The 17,481-nt window shown below is 36.2% G+C and overlaps 1 protein-coding gene across 1 annotated transcript; it reads left to right on the top strand.

Annotated features, from left to right (window-relative positions):
* The first annotated feature begins 1,901 nt into the window (after positions 1–1,901).
* On the top strand, positions 1,902–9,505 carry LOC110801809 (outer envelope protein 80, chloroplastic). The gene is made up of 16 exons (XM_022007225.2): positions 1,902–2,799; positions 3,561–3,654; positions 3,745–3,827; positions 3,939–4,036; positions 4,270–4,339; positions 4,826–4,919; positions 5,370–5,451; positions 5,549–5,584; positions 6,585–6,738; positions 6,841–6,981; positions 7,471–7,541; positions 7,685–7,757; positions 7,835–7,950; positions 8,072–8,219; positions 8,845–8,914; positions 9,087–9,505. Exons 1-16 carry the CDS (start codon positions 2,212–2,214, stop codon positions 9,239–9,241), a joined length of 2,073 nt encoding a protein of 690 aa, XP_021862917.1. The 5' UTR covers positions 1,902–2,211; the 3' UTR covers positions 9,242–9,505.
* The last annotated feature ends 7,976 nt before the right edge of the window (positions 9,506–17,481 follow it).

Raw genomic sequence — 17,481 nt, 5'->3', positions numbered from 1 at the left:
TTTTTTTTACAGAATGATACTTTTTTTTACAGAATTGTACTTTTTTTACATGAATGGTACTTACTTTTTTGTCGTTTAGCTATTTGTCTTTTAGTTGATATGTGTGTTTCCACACATATCAGATATGCGAAAAAACGACCCCGGTTGGATAGATATTTTAATAAGTAAAACAAGTGGGGACCATGTCATTTTAGGGGATGAGGGTGGGGATTGGGTGTAGATAGATTATTTAATTAGATGGTGGGGTTGATAAGTTACTAAAAATGGCAAGTGTATCTCTTAAATAAATACGGCCGGAAAAGGCAAGTGTATATCTTAAATAAATACAGAGGGCGTAATAGATATGGTTGTCTGAAATTAATTATCTGCATTTTTTAGAACGATTTCCTTCAATATTACCTTAAAGATTCAATACTTCTCAAAATACATTATTTTCTACTGAGTAACTTATTTCCTTTCATGTTGTCCAGGTCAACATGGAAAAAAGAAAAGTAATCTTTTTTTCCGGTGCAACTTACCAATTGAAATGGCGGTTTTGACGCCATTTGAATTGGCGGTTCAACGGTATAAACCGCGAACTCAAATGGCGGTTTGCTTTAAAACAAAACCGCGCGGTTTTATAACAGCTCTCTAACTTCTTCTTATTTGATTTTGTTGTGTTATGTTAAACGCTATCTGAAATTGCGGTTCATTATATACACAAGCCGCTATTTCAGATAGCGGTTTACCCCTTTAAACCACCGTTTCAAATAGCGGTTTATTGTAGATTTTATATAAAAAAAAAAAAAAAACCGGCTTTCTTGCTGACATTAGAGTGGAAAATAAGCGAAAAAGTAACGTATTTTAGGAATTTATGAATCTCCGAGCATTATTGAAGAAAATCGTTCGATTTTTTCTTCGTTTTATGTTGTCTTAATTTGTTTTCATTTCATTTTTTTTCCTTTGTACTACACTTTTAATATATTTATTATGAACTACTATCTCTTGCTTCATAAATAGATATATCTTGTCTCTCCCTGAGTAAGAAATAGTATAGTCAAATATGTATTGAAATTAAAGTATCTTAGAGATGGGTTTATCATAACCACAAATTTAAATATCAAGCCCCTTAAAAATTGAGACTAATATAATTTTAAGATTATACATGTTAAATCAACAATTCCACCTCTTAAGTTGTGAACTATAACCACTTAAGAAGAAAAAAATATTGCCTAATTTCATATGGTTAGTTTGAAACTTCAAAATTTGGGGAATCAGTTCATTTTTAACCCGAAAAATAATAAATCTTGTAAATAATTTAAACATAAATCATATATGATCCAATCCGGTATTGCCAATTTGTTTAATATGTAAGACCGATTGTCTGTTTTAGTTTGTAAGATTTTCAATGTATGCCTTTATTAAACCCAACAACTCTTTCCAAAATTCTAACACTTGTTTTGGATCATGTTCAAGTCCTTATAAAGAATAAAACAGGTTGAATTCGGTTATAGGTAGTTCAGTTTAGCTCGAGTCAAATTTGATTTGTTGTGAATAAACTACTAATTATGGGGAAGTAGTTCAGTTTAGCTCGAGTCAAATTTGGTTTGTTGTGAATAAGCTACTAATTATGGGGAAGTTGACACACTTGGTCAGGTCAGTTCGATTCTGATACAAATTCGATCAAGTGGATTTGATAGACTTTGGGTCTTAGTTGAGTAATTCGGTCAGGTAATCGAGTATGAGACAATATTGTCAGATTTAGTTGCCCATACAAATATCACCTCTCTTTTCCTCCGTATTATATTCCGTGTTTGTCTCCAATGATACTCGAAAAAGACTATGTTGGACTCAAACCATCCTCATTTGAAATCCCTCTTTTTCATCAAAATTCCTACACATCCTCTAGTTCTTCTCAAACCTTCCATTTTATTCTCAACCGTTATATTAGAGCAGACTATACAAAATCTTTAATTTTCAACCCGAAACATGATCCATTAACACAAATAACCCGAAACATAATCCATTAACACAGATAACACGAACCCAAAATTACCCCACTCCAATTGGACCTAATCAACTCTTCCAAGAATCAAAATGTCTACTTGAGTTTGTTCAACATTCTGCTTTTAAGTTTAACCAAAACCCCATTTCCCAAACCCTAAACCAATGAATCAATGATCAGATAGCAAAAAAAACACCCATCTTCTCCAAAGCATCAATTCCATTTCTATGTCTTCAACAATGCCCGAAAATGGCGACGTTCAATTCACATCATCCTCCATTAAAATCCCAATTTATGCACCCCAAAATCATCAACATCCCTTCTCTAACCTCCCATTTTGTTCCCAATCCTTAACTTCCACCCTCACACAAGCCAAATTCTCAATTACCCAGTTCATAGATTCCCTCAAACTCCACAAAAACCCCATCAAATTTCGCTCTTCCTCCCCACCTCCATTGCTGTGCTCTTCAACATTGGCACTGACTCGACCCGACGATTCGACTCAGCCTCAACCCGGTGGCGGTGCTACGTTCGAGGTGGCTCAGCCGAAGGCCTCGGTGAGTCGGACTCGGAGGGAGGATGAGGAGAGAGTGTTGATCAGTGAGGTGCTTGTGAGGAACAAAGACGGCGAAGAATTGGAGAGGAAAGACCTGGAATCGGAGGCGTTAACGGCGTTGAAAGCGTGCAGGGCGAACTCGGCATTGACGGTGAGAGAGGTCCAGGAGGATGTTCATCGGATTATTGATAGTGGGTATTTTTCTACTTGTATGCCTGTTGCTGTGGATACTCGGGATGGCATCAGATTGGTCTTTCAGGTATATAATCTAGAGAGCACATAGAATTTTGTGTTATTTTAATGCCTAATTAGTTTGATTGAATGCCATTTTGTATATGGGTTTTGGAATTGGAGTTAGTTTAGGTGGAATTGGATAGAAATTGATCATGGGATGGAAGAAGAAACTCGAATTTAGGCTGTAATTTAGTAACATATTCTATTGCTGATCAGTTTAAAGAAATTGAATCGTAGTGGAGGTATATTTTTATCAGGATTAGGAACCTGATTAGCAAATGAGTCCCTTGAAATGGCGCCAGCAAGTTTCTGGGATTGCAAGTATTAATTACAACATAGTGGAATGAGTGATGCTGCCTGCTGCCTGGTTTTTAGGTGATGAAAATTGTTGAGCTGTAGGTGCTGCTCTGTAGCATCATCTTCCCTTAGTTACAGAGGAAAGGATAGGGGACTCAAAATTTACACCGAAGGGAGGGTAGGGGGCTTGAAGCTTCGTCTGTCTTTTGTTACAAATGAAGGGTAGGAGGTTTGCATGATCATCAATTTGTCCAGGAGCTTATTTTGATGTCCTTGTGTCAATTTTGTATTTCTTTTCCTATCATATATCCGTATCCAAAAATGTACTACACGTCCTTTGAACCTATACTTATGTCTGTATGTCTGTTATATGGTAATGTTGTTATTATCTTGGTGAATGTAGCTAGCCCTTGATTTTCTCAAGTGTAGATATTTTTCTTTCTTGACACAGCTAGTTTGTTTAATTTGCTTTTTATTTTGTCGCACAAGGTAGAACCAAACCAGGAGTTTCGAGGATTGGTGTGTGAAGGAGCGAATGTTCTCCCGTCCAAGTTTGTAGAGGATAAATTTCGTGATGGATATGGTAGGTTTTTCTGTCTCTGTGTTGCTAGAGTTTGTGAGTTACTGAAGCCTTCGCTCCCTTTAAATTAAATTTTGTCATCAAGCTGTGCAGGAAAAGTTGTCAATATCAGGCGTTTGGATGAAGTTATCGAATCCATCAATGGATGGTATATGGAGCGCGGTCTATTTGGCATGGTTAGTATCTGATTTTCTTTTATATGTGAAGATTTTGGATTTGTTACCTTATCCCCCGAGGGAAGAGCTATGATGTTTTGAAGCAAAAGTAACATTGTTATGTTCCTACAGGTTTCAGGTGTTGAGATCCTTTCAGGGGGTATACTAAGGTTACAAATTGCTGAAGCCGAGGTCAATGATGTCTCAATCCGTTTTCTTGATCGGAAGACGTAAGTTTTTAAACGTAATAATTTTTTCTGCTTTAGGCAGTATCAAGAAAAAGATATGGGGAACCAAGAAAGAACAGCGAGTATTGTCTATCAACATTATTAAATTAGATAACATGATGTTGCATGGTAGAATAATGTCATGTTAACATGTTGTAGTTGAGAAATGATGATGGTTATGCCCTGATATAAGGAGGGTTCATGCCTAATTCTGTACATTCTATTGTTTTCCTTAGACGCGAGCCAACTGTGGGGAAGACAAAGCCAGAAACGATACTTCGTCAGCTTACAACTAAAAAAGGACAGGTAAATCATTGCTTTCACTGTTGTAGATAGCTAGTCATGTCGCACTTTCTTTGATGTGTTGAATTATAAATTAGGGGTGTTGCTGAGTGAGAATGTATATCTATAGCTCCCTAAATCCACACTCAATAATCTGTCGGTTTTTTAACCTTATCTGTTGAAATGTTGTGGATTACAACCCTATTTTTTCATATCTTTCTTGATAGAACCTTTTTTTGAGCTTTTATAGACATTTGAACACCAATTGTGTTGTGATGTTCTAGATATAGAGTTCTCCATCATCCTTGGAAGATCATTTCAAGCATATTTGTTGTATGGAAATTTGTAGGATTTCCATTGTTGGTTGTTATTGAGGGTAATTTCTTTGAATATTAACTTCCAGCTGGGATTATCCTTGTGTATGATCATGATCATGGTAGTAAGGAATTATTCAATCCTTCTAACCTTTCAGTTTGGAGGTCTTACGTATTTTGCATGCTTCTTTTGCAGGTTTACAGTTTAAATCAAGGAAAAAGGGACGTAGAGACAGTTCTAACTATGGGAGTTATGGAAGATGTTAGCATTTTCCCCCAGCCTGCCGGAGGTAATTATAAATTGCACTCTTATCATCAAGTTACTTAAAATTGTTTGGCTTTTCAAGAGATTAAAACTGCTCAAGTTGATTTGTCTAAATTGTATTGGTAGGCCAGCAGATCTGTTGGCTTCAATATATGAGACGGATTTAGGACAAGATACGTACCTTCGTTCTCTTGAACCTAGGGCCTAAACTTTGAATGGAATCTTCAAGTTGCCTCGGAAGCTTGGCCATTTAATATACGCCTAGACTGTGGACCAAATTACCAAATTGTTTGGCTTCTGTTATTACGTTATTTAGATTTCCCAGTTGGTTCGACTTCGTTACTTGTAGAGAACTAGAGATAGTGGTGATCATTATGTAGAAATACATACAATATCTGTTGGATGGATGTTTCAAAATTAAAAATCTGTCTAATTTCCATTTGTTCACTATGTTTCTTTTTCTTCAACACCCAAGACACAGGTAAGGTTGACTTGGTAATGAATGTGGTTGAGCGTGTGAGTGGAGGTTTCTCAGCTGGTGGTGGAATTTCGAGTGGGTAAGATAAGATATTGTGATAATGCGCTATAGAGTCTTCTAATTGTCGAACGTTGGCTATGATTATTTATGTACTATGGTTGTATTTACATTTGCAGGATAACTAGTGGTCCATTGTCAGGTCTGATCGGAAGGTATTATTCTGTTGCTTTGGAATTCACTTCTACCCCCCATCCCCATCCCCACCCCTACATTCAGGCATACATGCCATAGTGTTGGAGAGCCTTTAAGAAATTCAAAACTGATTCGCAAATCAGGGGAAATAAATTATGTATGGATTTTCCTTGGTATCTTAAAAAGCTGTAGCTTTTGTTTTACGTGATGCTGGCGTGTTCTTTGGAATCACAGATGTATACGATTTTCATTTATTATATGACACTAGTTGAAACTATTATGCGATGTACACTCCAAAGAGCTTTAGATTGTTTTCCTTGTCAAAACCAGGAATCAAGTTTCACTACTTTTGACAGCAAATTGGCTAATGATTGAATGTACAACTTTTGTGAACAAATGATTGCTGTTAGTGAGGGGTAATTCAGTAACTGGTAAGCTAGTGTTATTTTTATTTTATTTTATTTTGGTTGAGGTTAGAATGGGGAAAAGGTGTGTGGAGGTTGGGAGGAAAGAGGCTATAGAAAAATTGGATGGTTCTGACCGTTTTTTGACGGAATAGTCTGAAATATGTGCTGCTGGGGATGGAGACTCTCACCTCATGTTCCGTATAAGATATCATGTCTGTCTTAGGCTGATCTAGGGGTAGAAACTGGCAGGCAAATTCTTCTCGTAACTTGCTGCTTTCTGATGGATAATGGATTGTTCCATTTGGTGAGTGCAGGAGGTTCTGTTTTTGCATGTAGACTGTGGAGATGTATATCTTTTTCCATCCTGTATTTTTGAGAGAATCAGGGAAGGGGTTTCTGGGATTATTATGTGAGGACTTAATAAACCCCAAATTAGTCATGGCCAGCTTTCCAGATGGAAATTACCTAATAAATTTTCTGCTGTTATTTTTATTCTATATATAGGAGCCTGTTTTCTCTGAGTTGTACTCCATGAAGAAACTTTAAAATCTTGTTGAATTGTGTGATCTTATGTATTTTCTGATAATTTTCTTCTTCTTAATTCTTGTTGCAGCTTTGCATACTCTCATAGAAACCTTTTCGGTAAGAATCAAAAAGTGAATGTCTCCCTAGAGAGGGGGCAAATCGACTCTATATTTCGAATAAATTACACAGTCCCGTGGGTTGAAGCTGATGATAAACGTACACAACAGTCGATTATGATTCAGGTGATAAGCCACAATCTTGCTTATTTATCTTCTCAGGCCAAAGGGTATTGCTTATCTTGTCTTATTAATTTAGTTCTGTTGCTTGTCTTAATTGGTCATCAGAACTCAAGAACTCCTGGTACTTTGGTCCATGGTAACCAGCCCGACAATAGTAACATAACCATTGGCCGTGTAACAGCTGGCATTGAATTCAGCCGGCCTATAAGACCAAAGTGGAGTGGAACAGCTGGACTTACATTTCAGGTATCTTTGCATTAGCTCGTCTTTTCTTGATATGTGGTATGTATGGAATTTGGGAAAAACATTGTCTGATAGTTATCCAGGTGAACTACTCCCTCCGTTTCTTATTAGGGGTGTCATATACCATTTGCGGCCGTTTCTTATTAGGGGTGTCATTTCCGTTTATGGTAACAATAATACCCCACCATCTAATTAAATACTATATTTAAATTACCACATCACAATAAAATAATAATCCCCCCTCCACCATCTAATTAAATACTATATTTAACTCCCCCTCCCCTCACACCCCTCCAAAATAAATGGTCCCCACATGAATTAAATAAGAACTCAACCCCACTTGTATCAATATTTAATACTCCTAATCTCCTATCACTATTCATTCTTAATACGCGTGCCCGGACATATAACACCCCTAATAAGAAACGGAGGGAGTATATTTGTGTTACTTTAAATTAATATGACATTATTTCTCCATTTATGGTATTGCAGCGAGCTGGTGCTCATGATGAAAAAGGGGATCCTGTTATAAAAGATTTTTTCAGTAGCCCGCTTACTGCAAGGTATAGGCAATTGCTGACATCAAAAGCATAATCTGGAGACTGCCATTTTCTTTGTACCTTCTGCTTTGTCATTTCCCCCCCCCCCCTTTCCTGAAATTTCAACTTTCTTGTTGTGTTTTGATGTGGTATTTTGTTGTGTTCAGCGGGAATACTCATGATAATATGTTGCTTGCCAAATGCGAGTGTGCCTACACTGGTGACTTGGGGTCCTCAATGGTTAGTTTTCAAGTTGATCTAGAAACACATAATTTGTTCATTATTCCTTCTTTATCTCATGTAGTATAATTATGCAGTTGGTATTCAGCATGGAACAAGGTCTTCCTATCTTGCCAGAGTGGTTGAGTTTTAATCGAGTAAATGCCCGTGCCAGGACAGGGGCTCAAGTTGGGCCAGCCAATCTTCTTCTAAGGTTTGTATGTTCCTTGTTTAGTGGTTGGTTGGGGAAGAGGTGACTGTATGTAAATAATCTTCATTCGATTTATGTTCGAATATTCTTTTTCACTAATTTGATAATACCTTTGGTTCTTCAGTTTGTCTGGAGGTCATGTGGTGGGCAAATTCTGTCCTCATGAAGCATTTGCCATTGGTGGTACAAATAGTGTGAGAGGATATGAAGAGGGTGCTGTCGGCTCAGGCCGTTCCTACGTGGTTGGCTGTGGAGAATTTTCCTTTCCTCTGGTACTTCGAATTCTCAGCTTATAGTCTGATTTTCTTCTGAATTTAAAGTGTCCTGCATCAATTTCTGCAGCTCTCAATCATCTTACTTGCCAATTGTGCCTAGGATTTTGGAAATCAGGAATGTTCACTTTCCTTCCATAAACATATAAATGCGAGTTTATTGTACGTATAGTTTAGCAAGCTTCGTTACATATACTAGTTTTTCTGTAAGCTTGTGAGTTTAAAGCTTCAGAATAAACAGGAGTCTGGAAGTGGACCAATGTGATTCAGCTGTCCAAGTCCTGATTGTCGATGTTGGTTATAAACTTATAACGTCCCTACATCTTAAGACACTGGCCAACGTCCATCCGTCTGCTATTGTACCATACCCAACTTTATTAGTGTTAAGTTCCTTTCACGAAAACTTTGCATTTGCTCAATTAGCTAGTAGTGTAAGAGCGAACCGCAGTAATTGCAAGAGCTAAGAGCGAATGTGGCCTGAAACTCTTGTAGATGGACGAGAGTTGTGTAGAATCTCTTGCTATTTTTTCTGCTTTAGAAAAGTGGTTATGCTCAAGCTTATGTATCGTACGAGTAGTAAATGTAGTATACTACATGATAACTTGAAAACAAATTTCTATTTCAGTTTGGTCCAGTAGACGGGGCTCTTTTTGCTGATTATGGTACCGACCTTGGATCAGGCCCGACTGTTCCTGGTATGTAGTCTTTCCTATTTCTTGTTTAACTTTGTTTTTCGTCAATGAGTTAACATTTACTCATTAGAATCCTTGGGTTTCTTTTTTCTGGATCCGGGTGGAATAAACCATATTTTTGATGTCATAGACTCATAGTAACATACATCGAAATCTTATGTGATTTATTATCCAGGTGATCCTGCTGGTGCAAGATTAAAACCCGGGAATGGATACGGATATGGATTTGGAATCCGAGTGGAATCTCCTTTAGGTCCTCTACGGCTTGAATATGCCTTCAACGACAGGCAAGCTAGGAGATTTCATTTCGGTGTTGGACACCGTAACTAATCACTCTCCTCTTCTTTCGTAGATCATAATGTTATCTACTGAAGTTTTTGTCATGGAGAATTAGGTTAGGCTTTTCATTTTCGTTTTGTGTAATCGTGGTTCACGAATGATGTTGATTCGGCTTACTTCTGAGAAGGGTTACGCGTACCTGTAATTGTTTCGTTTTATCTAATTACATAATTGTGAATCTTTGCACATCCTGGTGTAATGATCTTGAGACCAGAATAATACAGGAAGGTTTTGTATTGAAATGATTTGATGAAACCCAGGAAGGGTCTCGGGCCTGGCCCCTTATGTCAATACTCAATAGATGGCTGCCCATCGCATCAGTTTAAAACATCTTGATGGGTTGGGTAAGGGTAGGGGTGTCAAATCGGGTCACCGGTTCGGTTTCTGTTCGGTTTTAACGGTTCGGGTTGAAATCGGTTTTTTTTGCTATCGGCTCGGTTCAGTTCGGTTTGAAAAATTAACGGTTCGGTTCGGGTTCGGGTTATGAGGTACGGGTTCATATCGGGTCTGTTTCATATCGGTTCGGGTTCATATCGGTAGGGTTCATATCGGTTCGGTTCATATTTGGCCGGGTCATAAACGGGTTAAGTCGGGTTCATATCGGTCCGGGTTCATATCGGGTCGGGTTATAATCGGGTCGGGTCGGATTGTAGTCAGGTCGGGTCAATTCGGTTCGGTTTGTTTATATACATAATAAAACATTATTCACCACAATTATAAATTTAAAATTAAAGTGCAACATAAGATCGATCAATGAAACCTGAATTGTGAATAATTGATCTTCAATTAACAATAAAGTTAACTTACAAAAACATAAGTATAAAATTAAGTAATACAAAAACCTATTAGTCTAAAATTTCATCTTGAAAACAAAGGCCAATCGAAGCCTATAAGTTCAAGAGTATGAGCTTCATAGTAGAAGGAGCTACGCATCATCCCTTGATTCCTTTCTTCCACCACCACAATCTTCAAATGCATCACGGACCTCAAAAACAATCAAAGAACAGTAAGAATTCGAATCACATCACGGCCAAAACATCCAACAATTTCTTCTCAAGCAGTAAGATATCCTCATTCCATAGTGGGTCAACAACAGAACATCAAAGAAAACCACCCAAAATATTCACATCTTACAAAGTAATGGTACAATTATGAAATCCTTAATACTTTTACAACAAAATTTGAATAAAAATCAATCGACATTGATAATACAAATACGACAATCCATATTCAACTCAACCACGTAGGTCCACTATAGACCCGCTTTGGTCTACAGGTTTGTAGAACCACGTTGGTCTACAGTAGACCAGCATTGGTCTACATGTTTGTAGAACCACGTTGTTCTACAAGTTGGTAGAACCACGTTGATCCACAGTAGACCCGCATTGGTCTACAGAAGACTACCTTTTCTTACACCTTCGGGAAGCTAAGATGGAAATTTGAAAGTTATGCACCGTACTGTAGGCCGGATTGATATTATTCTCTTCTTCCTTGCCTATTCTATTTCCATTCCGTATTTAAATTTATTTTATTATTATTATTGATTTTGATTATTTAAACTGATGGGAACGGTTATGAACACCGTATTGTGATGTTTTACGTGTTTGAATTCATGAGGATGATTTTAATTAAAAGAGTAATTATTTTCATATTTTCATATTTATTAAAGCTTGGATTTTTAATGTCTAACCGTAATTTTTATGGTTAATTAAGATTAGGAATTTGTTTAAGCTTATTTATGTTGGGGGATTGAATTTTGTTGGAAAAGCGTTAGTAAGACTTTTTAGTTTGTCTACTTTCAGGAATGGAAATGTTTCCATCAAAGTTCTCTAATCTAGGACACCTAAAGAAATTGGAGTGTGAGCCTCCACATCTATATGTCAAGAAGATTGAGTTTGCATGTACTCCCTCTATCCCAGATTAGATGTTACACTTTCCTTTTTCGTCAGTCCCAGCTTCTAAATTAGGAATGAAACCACAGTTATTATATTGTCTCTCTGTCCCACTATTTTTTTGTCCCCACACCCTCTCTCATCCAATTAAAAAAAAAACTCCACTAATTCCTATCACATCTACTTTTTCAATAAAATAACAATTGATAACCAAACAACCATTTATCACCTAAAACTTTGTGCAAAGGTAAGTGTAACAACTAATTTGGGACGGAGGGAGTAACTATTTTGCTATGATCAAAGATTTGCCTCACTTAAGGAATAAGGATGTGATGTCAGAAATGGTGATTCATTGCTTGACTTATGAGACTCGACTCCCTATATTGCCCTTAAGAATCAATTTAGAGATATGCATTATGAGGATGGTACCCCTAATATGTATAAGTATGGTACTCGTGATGGTAGATGGAGGTATGAAATGGAAGTCATGATCACGATTTTAGATCTTGCAGAAAGGAGCGGTGAGGATGGTAGGTTTGTGGAAAGTCTAGGTCTAGATCATTCGGATGGGGATGATGACATAGATGTTGCTATGAATGAGGTTGTGAATGAGGATAGTGATGATGATGTGGTTGAAATTGAGAATCCTAATCCTATTATTCCTGAACCCCCTATTGAGATCTCTAGTGATACTAAGGTTGAACCTAAATATATTGGGGAAGTGAATACCATTCCACAACAAAATGATGATGAGTGGATGGTGAAAAGATGAAGTTGAGATTACACATGAAGCTTTGAGGATTATACCAAAATAAGTTTTCAAGAACTAATCTATCAATAAGGTTGATGATATCAATGAATGTTAGAAATTCGAAAAGAATTATGAATGATTGAGGAATGCAATGGAATTAAGAATACAAATCAACAAATGAACTAAGTTAGAACTAAGTTTTCTGGGAGCTAGATTGTTTCTGATAAAGGCACGCTTGATGGCTTAGCATTATCCGCAACATTCGAGGTTTGTCGACTTAAAATATAAGGGATAAGTAACAAAGTCATATGTCTAACGATGTATTTCTAGTCACGTGATTAGACTCGAACCCATGCAACGACCGTGGTCAACGAAGTTATTTGACGTAAAAGGAAAGATTGAAGATCGAAATCAAAACGAATCGAGTAATGAAAGTCAACGACAAGATTCCTGAAGCAAAGAAGCCCAATACCAAATGAAAGCGTAATATCTTCATATAGTCGCCTAAGAACGATATGATGTACGAATCACTATGATTTATGTGAATGTGTAATGTATCAACCATGCGTTTGATCAATTGGTTAGCGTTTGATCAATTGGTCTTTAAATGTGTAATGTATCAATTGGTTGGCGTTTGATCCCCATTTCCTAACTTTTTTATCTTTGGTAGTTAGTTTAGTTAAATTAGTTTTAGTCGATAAGTGATTTTTCTAAAACCACGTTCCGACCTAGTTCATCGATTGATTAGCATAAATTAGCTCACTTTAGTCCTTGTGGATTTCGACCTATACTTATCGCTTTACTTGTGGTTAGTGATTAGTTTAGGTAATTTGTTTGATTCTTTTTATTTTTGAAAATTTTGCAAAAATATGTCAACTATTTGTATCCGTCAAAATGATAAATCGTGTACACTAGATGATTTCACGTCTCTCCACCATGAACTTCTGCATAATGAGTTCATTAATGCTTTGCAATCCGAGTCGGTCATTTCGTTGTCCGAGTTTCGTATTTTTATAGCTCACTTAGATTTCCTAGAAGAACTTAAAATGGATTCTTCTAGTATATAAGGACTTTGAGGTTGCATCTCAAGATTTTGTAAAAGAAATGAGTGAAGTCTCTTGCCTTCTAAATGAATCCATTTGGAATGCTTCATGTAGAAGAGATGAATTTGAGGCTAACTTGCTACCTATGATGCATGACATTGAGCAATTGAGTATTGGGGATTATATATTCCTACTAATTTCTCCTTAAATGAGTGCATCGATGATGGTGATTAAGAGCTTTTTGCTCCATTTTTTTTTCAAGTGCTCAAATCGATTCTAATTGAGGGCGAGAGTAAATTTTCCAACCAAAAATATTTTCTTGACGGAAAACTAGGTCGTTACTAGTCTTTCCTAACAAACAAATTACCTAAACTAATCACTAAACACAAGTAAAGTGACAAGTAAGGTCGAATCCACAAGGACTAAGGTGCGCTAGATTATGATCATCGAACAATAAGCTAGGTCGGAGACGAGTTGGAAAGTCAACTAACCAACTAAAACTAATTAAACTAAACTAAGAAATCAAAGCTAAACTTGAAACACCCTAATAATTCCTTGCTTATTATAAAACATTTTCCAACTTAAAACAAAGGAATTACCAAGATATTACCGCCACCGTGATAACGGTTAAGGCTATTTACCAGAATTACGCAGCGGAATTAACTAAATTTCAAAACACATTAAATAAATAGTTAATGGTTATTAAAACAAGTTGGAACCGTTTAGGCCCAAATCCAAAGTATTAAACCATTTAAAAGTCCATTAACTATAAATAGTATTAGTCATGACTGTAATTAAAATAGAGTTTATAAAATACGGAAGAATAAAACTCTCTACTCGAATCCCATGACAACTTCTCCCGCAAGTTATCTCTACAAACCTGATTCATTAAAAATCTACTCCCCAACAACGCAATTGCAATTGATGCATCATCATAGGGTCATTAAGGCAAAGGCCATGACCAGAAGACATGAAGCACGAGGTCAGCAAAAGTTGAGTACGAACAAGCTAGAATAATATTCTATCCTAACATGCTTCACTCGACAAATTAAATAATCCACATGCAAAATCCATATAATAAACAAACAATCATGGAGACAAGACTTGACACTTGACACGACTCTTGACTCACAGATTAATAAAAAGTAGCTTCGGGGGTAAAGTAAAGTATCCTCAAAAGGAAAGAAAGGGTGATGGGAGCCAACCATACACCAAAATAAGTCAGGCTACTACCGACAGTCGGGCCATACCGACAGGAATTCCAAAGCACAACGGCATAAAAGAGAAGGAAACAACGTCTTGTATTATTCTAGGAGTACAAGTTTTCCGGCAAGACTCCCCCCATTGTTCATACTCAAGGTATATACGTTCCAAGAAATTTGAAGCTCTTTGGGTTACACTTTACGTTAATTAGTATATTGTGTTCAAGGCGACTCAAGACTCTACTCAAGACACAACATACAAACAATTAAACAACTAAACAATTCAACAATGACACTTCATTATTTTACTTCTTTAGGACTTGTGATCAAACATAGACTCAAGTGAATTACACCCATTGTTCCTTCTCAAAAACACTGTTTGAGATAACCCGACATTGCCTATTAACAAGCGGGGTGTGCCCTTAGCACGAATTGTCCTTAATTCAATTCACATAGACTCTCTAACATATTCTACCCCTTGGTAGAATATATATTGCTCATTGGCAATATTCGACTAGCTCAATAATTATGCTAGACATCCTGTACTATAGCATAATAAATAATAATAACAACTTGCATGCGCAACACTCATACATGCAAACCAACTTGAACAACATGCTTGACATAATTCAACGATTATAAAAGTCCATAACATGATAGTTCAACACAATCTATAAAGCATAATTCAATTCATAACATACTCGCTCACATAAATTCGATAATAATAATAACATGCTCGTTCTCATAATCAAACATGAATTCATAACAACATATAAGTTCACATGATTCGCAATCAATACACTTCACAAAGTCCTCAAGGGATGAGTGGTCACCCTAGTCTTGTACGTACCTGGAATACCTAAGTACGGGGGCTACTGTTCGAATCACGACCATGTTTACTATCCATGTTTACTAAATTTCTAGCAACTATTTAAGATTCTAACTCCTATAAACAGAAAAGGAAAAACTAAATTATTATCCATGTTTACTAAATTTCTAGCAACTATTTAAGATTCTAAAACTCCTAGTTTAATTAGAACTCAACCCCTAACATAAAAAACATTGACTTTTTAGCTTTAAAACCATTAAAACCCATTAAAAACTGAGGTTGAACTTGAATATATTAGGGAAGTGATGATGAGTGGATGGTGAAAAGATGAAGTTGAGTTTACACATGAAGCTTTGAGGATTATACCAAAATAAGTTATCAAGAATTAATCTGTCAATAAGGTTGATGATATCAATGAATGTTAGAAATTCGAAAAGAATTATGAATGATTGAGGAATGCAATGGAATTAAGAATACAAATCAACAAATGAGCTAAGTTGGAACTAAGTTTTCTAGGAGCTAGATTGTTTCTGATAAAGGCACGCTTGATGGCTTAGCATTATCCGCAAAATCCGAGGTTTGTCGACTTAACATATAAGGGATAAGTAACAAAGTCATATGTCTAACGATGTATTTCTAGTCACGTGATTGGACTCGAACCCATGCAACGAACGTGGTCAACGAAGTTATTTGACGTAAAAGAAAAGATTGAAGATCGAAATCAAAACAAATCGAGTAATGAAAGTCAACGACAAGATTCCTGAAGCAAAGAAGCCCAATACCAAATGAAAGCGAAATATCTTCAAATAGTTGCCAAAGAACGATATGAAGTACGAATCACTATGATTTCTGTGAATGTGTAATATATTAACCATGCGTTTGATCAATTGGTTAGCGTTTGATCAATTGGTATGTAAATGTGTATTGTATCAATTGGTTGGCGTTTGATCCCCATTTCCTAACTTGTTTATCTTTGGTAGTTAGTTTAGTTAAATTAGTTTTAGTCGATTAGTGATTTTTCTGAAACCCCGTTCCGACCTAGTTTATCGATTGATTAGCATAAATTAGCGCACCTTAGTCCTTGTGGATTTCGACCTATACTTATCGTTTTACTTGTGGTTAGTGATTAGTTTAGGTAATTTGTTTGATTCTTTTTATTTTTGAAAATTTTGCAAACATATGTCAACTATCTGTATCCGTCAAAATGATGAATCGTGTACACTAGATGATTTCACGTCTCTCCACCATGAAATTCTTCATAATTAGTTCCTTAATGCTTTGCAATCCGAGTCGTTCATTTCTTTTTCCGAGTTTCGTATTTTTATAGCTCACTTAGATTGCCAAGAAGAACTTAAAATGTAGTATATAAGGACTTTGAGGTTGCATCTCAAGATTTTGTAAAGGAAGGAGTGAAGTCTCTAGCCTTTTAAATGAATCCATTTGGAATGCTTCATGTAGAGGAGATGAATTTGAGGCTAACTTGCCACCTATGATGCATGACATTGAGCAATTGAGTTTTGGGGATTATATATTCCTACTAATTTCTCCTTAAATGAGTGCATCGATGATGGTGATGAAGAGCTTTTTGCTCCATTTTTTTTTTCAAGTGCTCAAATTGATTCTAATTGAGGGCGAGAGTAAATTTTCCAACCAACAAATTTTTCTTGACGAAAAACTAGGTCGTTACTATTCTTTCCTAATCAAACAAATTACCTAAACTAATCACTAAACCCAAGTAAAGCGACAAGGACTAAGGTGCACTAAATTATGTTAATCGAACAATAAGCTAGGTCGGAAACGAGTTGGAAAGTCAACTAACCAACTATAACTAATTAAACTAAACTAAGAAATCAAAGCTAAACTAGATTAGGGAATGGGTCAAACAACAACAAATCAAGGAATGGACATAAAAGAGCTAAAAACGGGGAAGATTCACAAGCACTACATGAATAGGCGTTGAATTCACAAATAGCTCCAAAATATTAATTAAAACAATTATTATTTTCATATTTTAATATTTAAAATTATTTTATTATTATTGATTTTGATTATTTAAACTGCTGAAAACGGTTATGAAATCCGTATTGTGATGTTTGAATTCATGAGGATGATTTTAATTAAAACAATTATTATTTTCATATTTTCATATTTATTAAAACTTGGATTTTTAATGTCTAACCGTAATTTTTATGGTTAATTAAGATTAGGAATTTGTTTAAGCTTATTTATGTTGGGGGATTGAATTTCGTTGGGAAAGCGTTAGTAAGACTTTTTAGGTTGTCTACTTTCAGGAATGGAAATGTTGTCATCAAAGTTCTCTAATCTAGGACACCTAGAGAAATTGGAGTGTGAGCCTCCGCATCTATATGTTAGGTTATGATACATATGAAAAACATAAACCATGCGGAAAACCTTAATGCCAGGAAACATATTATTTACACATAATCATTTAGCATAATTTAGGTGCATACTCTTTGTAGCGTGCCCTCCCTAACTGCGCCCGAACCGAACAAG

Source organism: Spinacia oleracea, chromosome 4 (genome assembly GCF_020520425.1).
Source record: "Spinacia oleracea cultivar Varoflay chromosome 4, BTI_SOV_V1, whole genome shotgun sequence".
Lineage (NCBI taxonomy): Eukaryota > Viridiplantae > Streptophyta > Magnoliopsida > Caryophyllales > Amaranthaceae > Spinacia > Spinacia oleracea.
Note: the sequence above shows the minus strand (reverse complement) of the source record. Positions and strands in the feature narration are given on the sequence as shown.